This window comes from Macaca nemestrina, chromosome 14, assembly GCF_043159975.1.
Source record: "Macaca nemestrina isolate mMacNem1 chromosome 14, mMacNem.hap1, whole genome shotgun sequence".
NCBI classification, from domain to species: Eukaryota; Metazoa; Chordata; class Mammalia; order Primates; family Cercopithecidae; genus Macaca; species Macaca nemestrina.
Window position 1 is genome coordinate 23,242,171 of NC_092138.1, and position 17,705 is coordinate 23,259,875.

Genomic DNA, 17,705 nt, shown 5'->3' on the forward strand with positions numbered 1-17,705 from the left:
AGGCGCCCACAACCGCGCCCGGCTAATTTTTTGTATTTTTAGTAGAGACGGGGTTTCACCGTGGTCTCGATCTCCTGACCTTGTGATCCGCCTACCTCGGCCTCCCAAAGTGCTGGGATTACAGGCGTGAGCCACTGCGCCCGGCCCCAAATTTCTTACATGCCAGTATTGCTTAGTGGTGAAGTATGGGCTCATGATGTTTGATTTACTACAGAGTGACTGTGAGTTTTAAATTAAGAAATTAGAATTTAATTATTATTTTCTTGAATTTCTAAGAAAATGAAATCTCCATTTGCTAAATGAATTTTGTTTCTTCTTTTGAGGTGTTGGAGAAAATTTGACAGATCCATCTGTTATAAAACCTGAAGTCAAACAGTAAGTTATGTGTTATCATTTAGAAAATTGCATTTAACACATAGTAAATGGTTTTAAAAATAATTTACAAACATATATGTTCCCTGCCTAGATTCTAGAAAGGTTTTTAGGTAGCTTATGTATATAGACCAAAAACAATATGATTATAAAAAAGCATAGGTTAGGAAATGGGGGTAAAAAGAAAATACAGAAATATGTAAAATGATATTAAATCTGCAGTTAGATTTGTACACATAAATGGAAATTATAAGGACTAATGCAAATTCGGCTGGGTTTCCAATGTGTAAGTTTAGCTTCTGCGGGTTTGATGTGAGAACAATGTCATAGCCGAAGCACAGTTTCCTTTGTTGTCTTCACAATGGAGTCATTGCATCTTATCATGGGCAGCATCTTCCATCATATGCTTATAAAATGAAAGCTGAGGGCATAAAGTGTGCTATTTAGTAACAGCAAATCTTACGAGAGGACAAAACAATGGAGTTTAAATATGAACCATCAGATAATCTGACTTAATTAAGATCTGAATTTTAAATTCTATAGAGAGATGACTCAACCTGTCCCTTGAATTCCCATGGAATTTTATCCCAGAAGCAGGCTTTTGGGAAGACTTGGCAGTAAAGGATCTCAGGTTGTATTCTTGTATTAAAGGTGGGGTAGAAAGAAGTGATGGTGAGGGTTAAACACTGATCAATATGGCAGGCAACAATGGTTCTCAAATAAGAGTTTACATCACAGTCACCAGGAGAGCCTGTGAAAACACAGATTGCTGGGCCCCACTCCCAGAGTTTCTGCTTCAGTAGGTTTGGGGTAGGGCCAAATAATCTGCATTTCTTACAAGTTCCCAGGGAATTATGATGCTGCTGGTCCAGAGACCACTCTTGAGAACTGCCAGCATACATTTTTTCTTCTTAGTTGTCATAATTGTGTACACTTGGCCCCTGGGTAGTAGTTATATGTATATAACTACATAAGTGGGCAATCAATAAAATCTGAAATTTTTACTTTCCCTCCCCAAGAACTCATAAATATTCACTGCTTTAGTGCTCTGTTATTTTACTGAGTGATTTAATCTAAATATGTAGGCTTCTATGCAAAGAGGCCCATCTAAAAGTGTATTAGATATTTAATTGGACTAGGTGAACTAGAGAAAATAAAGGTGATCCGTATTGAACATACACATCTAATTCCTATGATATTTATTTGACTGTGGCATCCATGTTACCACGCTTAGGTACGTAAAGACTTTATTATTTTTCACTTAAGCTCTGCTAAAGTGTTTTAGCTAAGAATATTATTTCTTCAGTAGCCCTGTATGCCTAAGGGTTAGTAGTAGGAATCTTATACTAAAAGTACTTTATAATTTTGCAGTGGAAATTTTTTGCATATATAATGAACGAAGTTTATGTATATCCCATCTATCATTTATTAAATTTTGACCTTGGCATATGTCACTTAATATGACCTGAATATGCTATCATTTAGAATTCTAAGATTATATTATCCCCCTTGACAGGTAGGTATTTAATTGCATGCTATAGGCCAGTGGGCCTCAATTTCTATTAAAGTCACCTGGGGAACTTAAAAAAAATTGCCAAGGATTGGCATCAAATTAGAATCTCTGAAGATAGGGCTCTGATGTCTGTATTTTTTTTAAGTTCCTCATGTGATTCCACGGGCAACGAGGGTTGAGAAACTCTGTCTTCTGGCAACTTTATTTTTTTATGACTTAAGGATAGTAACTCTGGAAACTGATAGGACGGCTTCGTTGTGGCCTGCCTGGTTTTGTGGGGTGACCCAATTTTGGATGCAGTTGGCCTTCATGGTCAAGATAACAAGAACTACTATTTTCTCATGCTCATGAGGAATTATGTCCGATTAGTTCCATGGGGCTCACATTTCGAATGCCTTACGTGTCTGAAGCACTTGCTACACGAAGCACGGGACGTGGACCAACAAGGTCAGCATCATCGGGAAGAGGGTTAGACATGCAGTATCTCAGGACCCTGCCCAGACATACTGAATCAAAATATGAACTTCCACAAGATCCTCAGGTGATCCGGTGTGAATTAAAGTTTGGGAAGCACTGATTTAAGCAAGTGCTTTCACACGTTATTTATTTTAACTTTTGCAACAACAATGAAAGGAAGCATTTTCAATCCCAGTTCACAAATGAGAAAACTTAGGCTCAGTGAAGATGGTAACTTTCCTATGAGGAGAAGGGGTCAATGAAAGGACAACCCTCTACCAAAAGAGAAGATATTCTTGTGGTGGAAATTCTCATATCGTTTCAAGTGCTTATTGTCTCTTAACTTTCCCTAACCTTCTGCCTTGGTTATTGGTCATTTGGGATTACAGTTTTTTAGCTTGCTGCTTTGATAGTTTTGGGCATTTGACAAGTATGAAATGATGATGAGATGTTCTTTAGTAAATCTATGTATAGATGGCACTAATTAGCGTTTCCTCGCATGTGGAACCAAGCTACCACCTGCTTTTCCTGTGTTGTGAAAAATCTGGAAAACAGCTACTTGTATTTTTTTTAAAACCTGGTTATCTAAGACTGCAAGGCTCTAGGCGTGCTGTAGCGGGTAGATGCAAATGAATTTCCCTACGACTCCCCTTCATTCTCCCCTGCACTGGGAGTGGTCGAACTCCTGCTATATGCATTTTGTAGTAATTTTGATTCTTTTGTCTTAACTTTCCCAGAGCTCATAGAGGGAAATCATGTAACTTACAGCTTTTATCTGAGATTTAGCGTTGCATCTCTAAGTTGGGGATTTTTGTGTGTTACTGGGAGAAAGAAATGGCAGGTATTGAAAGCAAATGAATGAAATATTCTAACAGGGTCATGTTGGAGAGACTATGAAAAGGCATTCTTCAATGTAAACGACTAAAATAACACTGTTTCACTTTATTGGCATCGTAGAATCCCGGTCTAAATGCTGAGTGCTTTGACTTTTTGGCCACCTTCAGTTTCACCTTATTGAAGTGGTACCTTACCAGATGGACAGAGAGAGAGGAATAGTTAACAAGAGGCAGCTTATGCAGCCGGGTAAATACCACCAGAGCTGTGCTCTGTAAGAGCGATTGAGTGGCCAGGAAAGTTAATCCTGGGTGTCTGTTCACTTGGTCTTCCCGAGAGATTTCCTCCACCTACTCGCCTCGGAGCAAAGAGGCGATCTGAGATCAAATTGACATCAGCCCTCATTCTGAGCTTGGCACATCTTCAGAGCAGCTACTGTTATTCTGCCAAAAGGAAGTGGAAATTGAGATAAATGTTTCAATCCTTGGATGGAAAAAAGTCCATTTTTACACCACGTCCCTTTTGAAAAACCGCATTCCTTAGAAGCGAAGTTTATTGTTTCCTTTTGTGATAGTTTGCTTTTCTTTTTTCTTAAGACGTGGTATTTAAGAGCGGTAATTGAGTTCAGATTTTAAAATGTGCTGTTTCCACTCTGCATGTCATTAAAATAAAATATTAGCTTTCATAAAGTTTCTTGGGAAATGTTTCTGGTGTGCTCTGCTCTGTGGTGTGCTGTGTCAACATCCAAAGAATGATGGTCGCCTTTGATATGATAACGGATGAACACTGATCTTAGAATCTGCTGGGGATTTGTTATGATTATAGAGTATTCAAAAGGTGCCTTATATATACTGATTCTATTTGTAACTCTGTCACCTACATCGAGCATATGTACTTTACTTCCACCAACACATTGTGTCATAGTCTTGTCTTTCCACAAAAAGCCCAGCTAGAGCAGTTTGCCGGAGAGCAAGTGGCTTTGAAAGAGCCATGAGTACGGATCTAGGGTTTAGTCGGGTATTTGTTTTTGAGGATGGTTATTTTCAGAAAAGTATTTGGGTTGGAAGCAATGTCTATGCATCGTTTTAGAAGGCGTGTCCCAAAAGCAAATGTATTTTACTTTATATCTTACCTTTGGGGTATTCTAGTAGAACATTTGGTAATGAATGCCACTCTTTCACCCCATATGCATTAAAAAGGATTTCACTGTATTTTGTTTTAATGTGGTACATAGAAAATTCACTCTTCTATCAGATTAGCGTTGAAATGCGTTTCACAGTAGGTCTTGGAGTTGGGAACAAAGATTTAAGTGCATTTGAATTTTAAATTTGCAAACCTAACATTGTTGTTTCCCCAAAGTGCTCTGTTCTTTGTTGGCTCCTTCAAGTTTACTGGGTTACTATGGGATACTGTTCGGTATCTCAGAGAATCCTAGTTGAGCTCCTTTTTCTTAGCTGTGATCTAATTGATATTCTGATATTTCCTCTAGATCAAGAGGAATGGTGTTTGGACCGGCCAATTTGGGGGAAGATGCAATTAGAAACTTCATTGCAAAACATAATTGTAACTCCTGCTGCCGGAAGCTCAAACTCCCGGGTATGCCACTAACAGTTCTGTTTTTCTCTAAGTAAATCTCTCATAGAACAACATCCTTTGTAACCTGGGATAAAGTAGAGAATTGTAATCACATTTTTATCTCATTCACAGTCATTCGCAGGGCCTGACTTTCTGACTGCAAAATTTTCAAGTCTCTAAAGGGATTAAAAGGACAGGGATTTACTTTGGGTTCTGCCAAAATGTGATAAAACAACATGGGGCCCAATAGTTGTCACAGTCACTCCAAAGGAAAAGTTCCACTGACTTTAAATGGGATGAAATCTGACCGAGGCAGGTCTTTGCCCTCCCCACCCCCCACTTTGGGTCCTGCCAGCTGCCGATGGCCTCAGGGTGTTGTCCACAGCTTTTCTATTTCTATTCTATTCTAATTTACCCACTGGGTACTTGGGAGGGTGTGGTATGGAGGGAAATGACACCTTCAATCAAAGTAGTGCTTTTTACTGTAAAAATCTGCTACTTTAAACACACATTGCAACATGTATTTTTAAAAATCTGATTTGATAACATGACATACTTAAAAATTCCTACTATAAAAGCAAGCAGCTGGAGGCCTGTGCCCTCCAAATGGGCAGTCCCAGCCCTGTTGCATTCCTTTCTTTTGTCCCAGAAGGGAAGCATCATGTGTACCTCAGCTTGCCTACTACTTTTGCTCACACCAAACTTGTCCTTACAGTGGAATTTCATATATCTTAAGCGATTAGCTCTTCTTACCTTATAATAAATGATCATACCCTGAATTTGAAGTCAGTGAAAGAGCGCCATCCATCGTAACCTGGGATGGGACAGGTGTAAATTTACAACAAACAAAGGTGATTTTTTTTTTTTTTTGAGACGGAGTCTCACTATGTCGCCCAGGCTGGAGTGCAGTGTCGCAGTCTCGGCTCACTGCAACCTCCGCCTCCTGGGTTCAAGCGATTCTCCTGCCTCAGCTTCCTGAGTCGCTGGGACTACAGGCGCTCATCACCACGCCCAGCTAATTTTTTGTATTTTTAGTAGAGATGGGGTTTCACCATGTTGGCCAGGATGGTCTCAAACTCCTGACCTCGTGATTCGCTCACCTCAGCCTCCCCCAAAGTGCTGGGATTACAGGTATGAGCCACTGTGCCCGGCCACAAGGGTGATTTCTAATCTTGTTAGAGTTAGAGGTAGGGGGAGCTTCTGTGGTGAAGGCATAGAGAGACAGAGCTGGAGCAGGCTTCCAGTTCCACTGGGAATATAGTGGTCAGTCAGCAATGGGGAGATCAAAATGCAGCAGTCAGAGAGGGGAGGGCCATAACTCTCACAACTGGCCAGGACTCACTCTCACAAATCACATACCTGACGTGGCAAAGAGATTGTGCACAACCGAGCTGCCCACTGGCTTCTCTGGTCAAAAGGAGCTCAGGAAGGGGCTGGGAATGGACTGAGAGTCATCAGGACCTCTAGGTAAGGGCCCTCTGGAAGGCAGGAGCTGACAACGATCAGAGTCATTCCTTGATGGCAGGCTGGAGTCCGGCTCATTCACTCAGCATCCTCCAGTACTGTCCTTTTCCCAGGTCTGAAGGGTAGCCTGCATTCTACATCTAAGGAGATGTAGGACTACATCTAAGGAGCCAGGACACAGGGAGACTTGAGACAGAACTCACTGCTTCCAATCCTTGAGCTCAGTTAGTAGTCCTGTAGGATTAAGCTTGAGATAATTTTTTTTGCATTACACTGGTAGGTGTTTTGTTTGTTTGTTTGTTTGAAACAGAGTTTTGCTCTTGTCGCCCACGCTGGAGTATAGTGGGGCAATCTTGGCTCACTGCAACCTCCGCCTCCCGGGTTCAAGTGATTCTCCTGCCTCAGCCTTCCGAGTAGCTGGGATTACAGGTGCCTGTCGCCACGCCCAGTTAATTTTTGTATTTTTAGTAGAGATGGGGTTTCACCATGTTGGCCAGGCTTGTCTCGAACTCTTGACATCAGGTTATCCACCTGCCTCGGCCTCCCAAAGTGCTGGGATTACAGGCGTGATAGACTGGTAGGTTTTGAGTAATTCAGCAATTCCACCATCTCTAGTCCTAATTCATCTTTTCTTTCAAAACCTTAGTTTTTGACCGACATTTAAGTGGAAATAAGAAATATCCTTGTTTATTCAGACATTTGGTAATCTAAATAAAAAAAGAGTTTTGTCTGGAAAATAGGATTAGAGGTAATTTTTCATTTTTGTTTGATTACATTTCCCTTCATTTTTTTTTTTTTATATGAGAGGCAGTTTAGGATAGTATAAAGGGCATAGGCTCTGTAGTCAGAGAGACTGAACTCACATTTCAGTTCTGCTTTTTACCAGCTATATGACCTTGGGCTTCAGTTTCCTCATCTGTAAAACAGGCATAATAGCACCTGTTTCATAAAGTTTGTGTGAAGATTGAATTATGTAGTATACGTATTAGTCTGTTTTTATGCTGTTGATAAAGAAAATACCTGAGACTGGGCAATTTATAAGAGAAAGAGGTTTAATGAGCTTACAGTTTCACATGGCTGGGAGGCCTCACAATCATGGCAGAAGACAAGGAGGAACAAGTCACTTCTCACATGGATGGCAGCAGGCAAAGAGAGCTTGTGTAGGGAACCTCTCGTTTTTAAAACTATCAGATCTTGTGAGACTCATTCACTATCACGAAAAGAGTGCAGGAAATATCCATCCCCATAATTCAGTCACCTCCCACTGGATTCCCCCCATGACGTGGGAATTGTGGGAGTTACAAGTCAAGACGAAATTTGGGGAGGGGACACAGCCAAACCATATCAACATACATGTTCAATAAATGTTGATTGTTTTATTATTAATATATAATATGTATTAGTTTTATGTCCACATAATCCTCATTTAGCATTAAAAATACTATAAGAAATACATGCTCTAGGCTAGCAAATACAATCAGTATAGCACAAAAAGGTCACAAACATTTTAACCCCATTTTCCTCCATACCTATCTTACAAAGGTTATGCCTCTTAATATTTTCTTTTAACTTTTTTCTTTTCAAATGGAAGGAGGGCTTAGGAAGCATAGGATCTGATAACTGGATAGAACTTTTACTGGCTGTACCAAACCTGAGGTGCAGGTTTTGTCACAGAAAGCTGACCACTGAGATGAGGAGTCAGCCTTCTTGGCCGACCTCTCTGCCTCTGCCTGTCATTCAACAGTAAAATGCCCCATTTCCCATTTGGTCTCACTTAACTCTGGCCAGATTATGCCTTATAGGGCACTGTGTATTGAAGCAAGCAACCAAGTCTTTCTTCCCTGCCCCCATAAACAGCGCCCAAACAGCATAGGGAAGGGAGAGGGGATATTGGGGTGGGAAAGGAGGCTTAATTTAGACATGGTCGAGGGTTTGAGTTCCACATATCTATGGTCTGAGGAAGAGGAGATCTCTCTGAACACTTGGCAGTCTAAAGTCCCATTTGTCTTCATGAGCAGTAGGTTCTTGGGGATCCACTATAACCTTTTTACTTGTCCTCCTTGCAGATTTAAAAAGAAATGACTATTCCCCTGAAAGGATAAATTCCACCTTTGGACTTGAGATAAAAATAGAATCAGCTGAGGAGCCTCCAGCAAGGGAGAGGGGTAGAAATTCCCCAGAAGATGATATGCAACTATAAAAAGGGAGGAGCAAGAAGATCCCAGTGCTTGCCCTGCCTGCCAGGAACTCTGTGATAACATAGATTGATTGATGTGACATTGATTACATCAGCATGTCCTTGGAACACGCCTTCTGAGCCTCACATCTCCTTCTGTCCAAAGGCCTCATTGGTATATGATCAATGGGTTCTCCTAGACACTGACCTCTGTCCAGGGCACTTTGCAGCTCCATCCTCAAGTTCCACACGAAGACGCTTGGATGAGTCAGCTGGGAATATTTTTCTTGTATACCTCATTGCTTTAGCTGGTCTCTTGGAACCTTGGAGCAGAATCCTGCACATTAAAGGATGGGGTGAGGGGGAGATACATTTATTTTATTTTCTTACTATGTATGCAGACCGGACCCCCTACTACTGTTTGTCACCTCACCCACAGATTGTATTTATATCTATATATATGTTCATAAAAAGTTATGTGATTTCCTCCTCTGTCTTTTCCACGGCATAGGACTTGGAATAGCAATGATAGGAAAAACAGTGGAATGAGGGTGGATTTGCACAGATTGGAGCACATTCCTGCACAGACTACCAAGTATACTGGCGAAATCTAGATGGGTTTCAGATATTGTCAGTGAATCATATAATGCCTGGATATTTCAGGTTTCTGTAAAAGAAAGGGAAATTTAAAACAAATACCCTTCCATATATAATATATACAGTATACATGGGGTATACATTGTTTATATATATATATATATATATATATTTTTTTTTTTTTTTTTTTTTTTTTTTTTTGAGATGGAGTTTTACTCTTTTGGCCCAGGCTAGAGTGCAATGGTGCGATCTCGGCTCACTTCAACCTCTGCCTCCCAGGCTTAAGTGATTCTTGTGCCTCAGCCTCCCGAGTAGCTGGGACCACCGAGTAGCATGCACCACCATGCCTGGCTAATTTTGTATTTCTAGTAGAGGCGGGGTTTCACCACGTTAGCCAGGCTGGTCTCAAACTCCTGACCTTAGGTAATCTGCCTGCCTTGGCTTCCCAAAGTGCTGGGATTACAGGCGTGAGCCACTGCACCTGGCCTATTTTTTTTTTTTAAACAAGAGAACAAGTATATGAAGAACTGGAAATTACTAAAAAAGGGTTTCCCTTCCTTTAAGCACAGGGGTACAATTAGTTAGGAGTTGACTAGCTCAGCCTGTAAAACACCACTCCTCTTTCCAAAGTTGTATATATAATATTGAAGGTTAAATTACTCTATGTCAGGTCCTATGAAGAAAGATACGGTTTCAGACTGAAAACATGTTTCACAGGTGTTTGCTTCCTTCCAGGGCAGAGTCCCTATTCCCCTGGAGTAAAGAATGTATATATATTTTGAAATACGGCTGAGAACATGTCATTGGTTTATGAGGCCCAAGGTGAAGGACTCCTGGAAGCCACACTGTGTAGCGTATTTGAGGGATCAGTCATCCCTCTTGTATGCTGGGCCTGGTTGCCCTACCTCGAACAAGTACCAACTTTTTACATAAGGAGAGATTGCGGGCTGGGAGTCCTCTCCGCATCCTATTGCATCCCCTTTCTTATTATAAGGTGCCCCAGTCCACTGGCAGCAAACCTCCTGGGTTTGAAAAATTCCAACTTATTTTTATCTTTAATCCTGACATTAGCTGACTTGCTACTGAGCTTGCTTTAAAAATCTATACTCCTACATTCTTAGGTGTACAGGGGAAATGTTGAATAGGAGGGTGGAAAATCAAGAATTTAGTATGCCAATGATTGCCTCTGATTCTTGTAAGTTTGAGTTCCACAAGGGTTACTTTATTTTTATTTTATTTTATTTTTTGAGACGGAGTCTCGCTCTGTCTCCCAGGCTGGAGTGCAGTGGCGCGATCTCGGCTCACTGCAAGCTCCGCCTCCCGGGTTCACGCCATTCTCCTGCCTCAGCCTCCCGAGTAGCTGGGACTGCAGGCGCCCACAACCGCGCCCGGCTAATTTTTTGTATTTTTAGTAGAGACGGGGTTTCACCGTGGTCTCGATCTCCTGACCTTGTGATCTGCCCGCCTCGGCCTCCCAAAGTGCTGGGATTACAGGCGTGAGCCACCGCGCCCGGCCACAAGGGTTACTTTATACCCCTTTTACTTGGGTTTTTGGTTGGTGGAAGGTGGGAAATTTGGGTGATTTATTGATTGGCAATGAGGATAAAATGTTAATACTTTTTTGGGGGCTTAACAACTTTATCTCATTCTACAAATCAGTAAAGGAACAATTGGTACTCACCTCAGTGCTGCACTGAACTATGAAAAAAGGCAGAGTTTGCTTGCCCAATGGCCAAAGTAAAGACATCAGTTCATTGGTCAAATATTTGTTACCTGGAATGGAACTTGAAAGCAAATACATTTGGATTTCACATTTCTGTGGTGTGCTTTTTCTTTTGTTTGTTTTAAGAAAAATCAACAGAATAACATTTTTAAAAGATGAATTGCTGAGCAAAAGTCACTGTGGGAATACATGAATGCAAATACCAGTGCAGCAGTCTTGACTTTGAGTGTTCCATGACCACAAAAGGGTGGAGTGTTCATTCAGTCAGTCGATTTTATTCAACAGATATTAAGTGCCTTCTCTGTACTGCGTTAGTGATGAGGATGTGGTGGTGCACATGGCATGTTTTTGTCCTCAGAAAGCTGTCTCATGTTTCTTTTTGTTTGTTTGTTTTGTTCCACGTTTGGATTTCTAAGCAAAGAAATTTAACTTCTGGCCAAATGTCAAATTCAGAAATGTGTTTCATATCCTATCTGCCAGTGGGCGGTAGGTTTGGACTGGGTAAGAGAATTAGGACAAATAAGAAGCCATGGCTGGGGCTGGTTTTAGGATCTACTGAGGAAAAGCAGACCGCATAATCCTTGTCTCAGCACAAAGGCCATATCACAGACGGGATCTGAATTTGACTTTGGCAACCAGAGAAGCAGCCACGTTCCAGAGAGACCTCTCCTGAAGGCACCCAGTGCATAGGATTTTCTTTGCACAAGGCCATATGGTCCTGGAGTGACTCCTGCCCCGTGCTATCTTAAAGCTTCTTAGAGCTCTGGGGAATGGAATCAGATATAATTTTGGGTGTTCTTTGCCCTGTTATTATTTTCGCAGTTTTGCAAAACAAATACCGGGTGACTAAGAATTCCCAGCAACCATTTAGTCAATGCTTCCAAAGAATTTTTTTGAGTTGTTGTTGTTTGTTACTGTAGTTTTAGATGAGATCTATTGCTCTGGTTCTAGAAATCATGACACAGATTCCCTTGTTGTCTCTCATTGTCCTTCTCAATTAGTCACCAACATCGAGCACAAAGGAAGGCACATAATATGCTTTCAACAATATTTGTTGAAAGAAAAAAATCTTCAAATAATAGTGGATTTCATTCACTAGGTAATAAACCAGATTTGCACTTTTAATCTAGAAGGAAGTAATTACCAATTCCTTAAGACCCAACACAATTCTTTTGATCTTTCTCTGTTTTAATTTTCTAGGAAATAGCTTTTAACAACCTACACCTTGTCTATTGAATTCTCACCCAGTTCTTGCCCTTATCACCGTTGGTGAGCATACCAGAGTGCGGTCCTTCACTGGTGACTATTGAAATGAGATGATAACTTTCCAGAAACTGCCTAGAAATAATCATCACTTTATTACCTTTTGAAAAGAAGATTGATAGAAAAGTCATTTGAAAGATGGTTCATTACCATACCCTAGTATGATTTCTTTACTCACATCTCTCTAAAGCATGAGAAAGGGAGGATTATTCTCTGAGGTCGGAATTTGAAGGCTGTGTGTTTGCCTCTTTGAAGTCTTGGTATTTAATTTTCTGTAGTCATTTCTTGGGCAATTTTCTAAGAAACTAGTTGAAGCTAATTTATCATAAGTTAAAGTCAAATGACAGAAAGGATTTTTCCCCCTTAACAGCATTTTATTCCACAGAGGTTAGCTTCTGAAGGAAAATGAGACTTAAATAGCATTTTGAATCTCTAGCCACATGGGTGGGTACACAGAACAGAAAGGATTCTGGAAACCACACTGATTTTTCATTTAGCATGGTTATTATTTTGTGACTTTTCTTTATAGACCATGATGTAGACATAAAGTACTGTATTTTTGTGAAACATCCTCCTAAAAATAATTAGATAAGTTGCTTAATTTTTCAAAGAAAGACTTTTAGTTCTCAAGGGATAATAAACCTTGGTCTCTTGTTCTCAAGCATTTAATATAACTTTATATAATTCATTTAACCTTTCTGTTAACCCCTAATGCTGAAATGGAGATGAAGATACTTTTTCAAATGAAGGTGAGTGATAATGAGAGACCATTTATGAAGTTCTCTGAGAATCTCATTTAAAAGGCTTCTTGTGAGCATGGAATTCAGTTCAATAAATAATAAGAGGTTTTCATTTTTGATATTATGTGGTAGTGATTTAATATTTACAGAGGATGCTCGGTGGACCTATTTCAGCATGAACCCAAGTGATTTCTGCTATTTCTCCCTTTCCAAGGGGAAAGAGCTCATTGCTGCCTTTTTGTTTTAAAACTTAATTAAATAGTTCAAGATAAGAAAACTCACCACTTCACAGTATGTCTTATTTATTTTGCTTTTTGATGGATTTGGGTTTACTCAGCTAATTTCTTTTGCCATCCTTTGCCCAAAGAAAGCATTCTAGGAGAAAAAGTAAAGCGCCAAGCTGGCACCATCATTGGTGGCATTTTGAGGCATGAAAAGAGAGTAGGTTCAGAATCTTGATACGTATAAAACTTGAAGGTTTAAAAAAATTTGGCTGGGCGCGGTGGCACACGCCTGTAATCCCAGCACTTTGGGAGGCCGAGGCAGGCGGATCAGGAGGTCAGGAGGCTGAGACCATCCTGGCCAAAATGATGAAACCCTGTCTCTACCAAAAATACAAAAATTAGCTGGGTGTGGTGGCGGGCACCAGTAATCCCAGCTACTTGGGAGGCTGAGGCAGGAGAATTGTTTGAACCCGGGAGGCGGAGGTTGCAGTGAGCTGAGATCACACCACTGCACTCCGCCTGGGGGACAAAGTGAGACTCCATCTCAAAAAACAAACAAACAAAAAATTAATTTTAATGGTGATTTAAATTTTGTCAGTATTGGGTTGTTTAGGAATAAGAAAATTCTGGTCTATAACTTACCGGCATCTGCTTTTAGCAACTGACTTTCTTTAGGATTTTCATCTTATAGTGCATTTTTTCATTGTCATTTTAAAAAATTCCATCTGCTAAATTAGTCACAAAGTTCTTCCAAATATTATGGTAGAGACTCTTTTGCTAATGGCTCTCCCAATGTGGACATAACAATTGCCTTTGGTTGGAGGGATTTGGGGAAAGCACCAGTGATGTCTCGTGACTGCACTTTGGCTTTGAATAAATCTTTTCTTCTGTATCCTAATGGTCACCCCCCAGCAGGTCACAGGACTTCAGGATGCTTTGGTAACCAAAAGAAACCCTTGGTATGTTGCCATGTTTTAGAACTCCCTAGTCAGCCTGGACATTTTGTCGATGAGGACTTGGAGAGCAGAGGTGCTGGTAAAAACGATGAAGAGGAGGAGGAGAAACGATCATCAGATGTGTGTGTCTACTATGGGTGAGGTTAGAGAGTGTCATGGATGGTGGCAGGATTGGTGAATTATTTTACTGAGAAAGTAGGGCGTGGTGTGTTCTGGAAGATCACATGTATCTTGCAGATGAAAACAAATATAGGCTGGGCTTCATGGGATGGGATGTTTGCCTACCATGAAAGGGCTTCTGGGGATATCTTAGAAGGTGGGGTGGAAAGAAAGGTGTGGTGGTGATCTGTGATTAGGTCCTTAGTTTTGTGCAACTGTTCACTGTATATCCTACTTAAGAAATATTTTTTGAGCATTACCACATGTTATGCACTGACACTAAGATTAAAAGTATTAGATAAGATCCATTTCTGCCTTTAAGGATCTCTAAAACAAATAAGGAGTTTACAATATGCCGATTCATCATTGCTCAGCCATGATCATTATAATGGTTGTAATACGTATTGAGCAGTCATTATGTCTTAGGCATTGTGTTAAATGTGCACTGTACATAATTTCATTTAATCTGAATAATGACTTAATGGGCCAGGACTATTATTCCCATTATAAATATTTTAAAATACTGCTTATGAATTAAGTAACTTGACTAAATCAGCTACCAAAAGGAGAGCTGGGATTTGAAGCTAGATCAAATTGATGACGTAGAATTCTATGCAATGCTAGCCAGCACACTTAAAAGTACTAGAGCATGAATCCCTATGATGGTTTGAAAGATAGATTTGAAAATCAGGACCTAACTTAGGCTATCAGAAGAGAAAAAACAAAATGAAGTCTATAGAATGTTTCCCGATGTCTTCTCTGCTCCTGTCATGTCAGGAAAACCTTTCTTGCACAGTTAATGGCCATCTGTGGACCCCGTGAGTCCACGGGAAAGCTAGTCCCTCTTGGCGTGTCGTGAGGGAATGGGTGGGTTCTTTTGAATCCGGTACTGTCAGCTGGTGAATTTTTCTGCCTCCATTTGTATGTCTGCCCCTCCCCTCCTTTTTTTTGACTCCTTAGACAATTTGTTGGTCAACACAACAATACTTACCATTTGAAAGCATTTAGTGACCTGCAGTGTATCAATTTATAGTGAGAAATAGAACCTATGCAAGTTACAACACTTTTATCAGCCTGACCATCATACGGTGTCCCTGGAGGCCATGGAAGCTGGATTATAATCAAGAGGTTGCCTGAAGTGCATGGAATCAGAACAAAGAGAGGTAAATAAATCAAATTTTTACTGGTGTCAGGCTAAGACATCCTGTTTCATCTCATCTTCTCTGGAAGAATGGGCCTGCCAGTGGGAGTGGAATACTTCAGACTGATTCCAAAGGATGCAACAGAATTTCAAGCAACTCTTATATCAGCCTTGAGAAACATGGACTGTGATAAGAAAATATTTATTTTCTCTTTTCCCACCCTCTCTCACCTTTCTCCCTCTCTCTCACTCTTTCTCTTTTTTGTCTCTTTCTCCTCCCTTCTTTATTCCTTTTTTCTTTCTCTGATGCCCTCTTTATGTTACCTCTTTTTACACTTATTGGCTACAAATGTGGATCAATAAACATCACTGATTTTAAGAGATACCAATTTTCCCAAAAATGTAAAATTAGAAAATGTGAGAGCTAAAAGGATAAATAAGAAAAATTAAATCCAAAGAAATTGTGCTTTACCCCAAGTTAATTTCTATAACTATTGTTAGAAGACAGACTATAACTCAGGCCTCCTAAGTCACCCTTATTTAGTCTAATAATAGCCTCATTTGTATGTTAAAGCAAATAATTTTCTCTTGTGTTAAAATTTTAGTTTTCCTGAAAAATATTCAGATATGTATATAGTTAAATTTTAAACTTGGAGATCTTTTTAAGACTGTCATTAAGATGGGCCAAGTGATATTTTAGTTGTCTATGTCTTTTAATGAGGATAATTCATTAGATGTGTGATTTCAGAACTCTAGTTACAGAATGATATTACAAATTAATGATTTTTACCAATTCTCTTTGCTTATTTGTATGTGCGTCTGTGTGTGTGTGTGTGTGTATGTGTGTGTGTGTGCGTATAAATAAAAGGTAAACTATTTGGGTGATTTTTCAAGTGAAAAAACCCTGTAAGATTTGGATTTCAAATATTTCATTTTATTTAAATCATTTATAATTATTTTCCATTGTCATTAAAAAAAAAAAAAAACCTATTAGGCTTGTGGTACCTTGAGTTTTTCTAGGGAAAAACTGGGATTATAGAAAATTCTCTAGGCCTTGGAGCCAGATGGATTTGGGTTTGAAATGAAGCTCTGCCGCTGAGTAGTTTGTGGCCTTAGGCAACTCGTTTCACCTCTCTGAACCTCAATCTGTTATCTGAACATGGCAGGAAAATCTGTAAATATACTGAATTGTTATTCCTTCTTGCTGTTTTCTATCCCAACAAGGTAGTGGATGGTCATGCCTCAGGACGTTAATGCCATACCACAGAGGTGGCAAGGCTCCAGTATGACAACCTCCCTCCGAGACTTCTGGAAATGGAATGGAACTGTTATTGGAGTTGCTGAGGCAGAAGGTGCCTTCCTGTGGGAAAGAGAAGAGAGATTCATTTACGGAGATAGGGAAGACGATGATGTTTTTGGTAAGAAGTGTAGGCTAGTGCATAGATATCAGGAGGACTGACCATAGCTATAGCCTAAGAAGTCATAGGAAGCAATAATGTCCATGCCAATCATGGAGCAGATGGAGTCACTTGCCTGGGAATCAACTACGGGGCCCTGAACCGTAGGCCTGATGACTTAAAGGTGAGAAACCCTCCCATATCTTCCAGGCCTCCTGTGAACTACCTTTGTCCTCACCCAAATTTGACAGACAGTAATTCTGTTATCATAGGGGACCTATATCTAGATTTAGACAAATAAGGTAGTGTGCCATTTCTTGCGACAGAGCGTTATAAAGCAAATTCATCTGTGTAACTTAATGTCTAACAAGCAGTATTATTTCTAGAATTAGGGATGATGTACATAAGGCACTTGGTACAGTGTCTGGCACACAAATAGGCATGATGGGAAATTATGAAAAATGTCATATTATGAATAATTTTATTTCCAAATTATGAATTATTAAGTTATTTTTTAAATCACCAAAGCTATCTCAAATCCAAGATTGGTAAAGCTGGAACTGCTTCTCTTTTTCAAAGACTAAATAGTTCATGACATAGATATTAGAATGTCAGTATTGAAATGGTTCTCTATGATGTGGGCTAGGCAACATAATAAATAGGCACCGAAATGTGAAGACTTAACACAGTGAATAGTTATTTCTTGCCTACTTAAAAGTCCAGGGCAGTGGCAAGTCATTGGGTTCTCTGCTCCACACAGTCTTTCTGGGATCCAGGCTGACAGGGTTCTGTCGTCTTCAACAGATGGATCTCAAGGTGGCCCTGGGGTTTCTCAGCCCAGTCACCTGAAGAGGAAAAGAACATGGAGGAACACACATGGGAAATTTTAGGGGCCAGCCCTAGAAGTAGTACACATCCTTTTGTTCACATACCACTGGCTAGAACTCAATCAGAAGGCCATGCCCACCCACAAAAAATGCCTTCTAGCAGTGTGTCCAAGAAAAAGAGAAAAATGATTTTAATGAACAGTTAGCAATCTCTGCAAAATTAAGGATTACCTATTGTGGTTTAATTCTTCATTTAATTGTGTGTGGCTCTGGAAGTTGGAGTTTTTT

At 40.1% G+C, this 17,705-nt stretch overlaps 1 protein-coding gene and 1 long non-coding RNA gene across 15 annotated transcripts in view; both read left to right on the forward strand.

Annotated features, from left to right (window-relative positions):
* LOC105498957 (transient receptor potential cation channel subfamily M member 6) overlaps window positions 1-8,876 on the forward strand; it is a 183,204-nt gene extending 174,328 nt beyond the window's left edge. For all 14 annotated transcript variants that reach the window (XM_071077660.1, XM_071077656.1, XM_071077659.1 and 11 more), the window contains 3 exons: window positions 324-375; window positions 4,665-4,771; window positions 8,281-8,876. In XM_071077660.1, coding sequence (XP_070933761.1) covers window positions 324-375; window positions 4,665-4,771; window positions 8,281-8,414 — 293 coding nt within the window. In that variant the 3' untranslated portion in view covers window positions 8,415-8,876. The remainder of the gene's footprint in view (window positions 1-323; window positions 376-4,664; window positions 4,772-8,280) is intronic.
* A 451-nt stretch (window positions 8,877-9,327) lies between these two features.
* On the forward strand, window positions 9,328-17,616 carry LOC105498684 (uncharacterized). The gene is made up of 2 exons (XR_011612448.1): window positions 9,328-15,215; window positions 16,418-17,616. It is a non-coding gene; the product is annotated as an uncharacterized lncRNA (long non-coding RNA).
* Window positions 17,617-17,705: the final 89 nt, after the last annotated feature.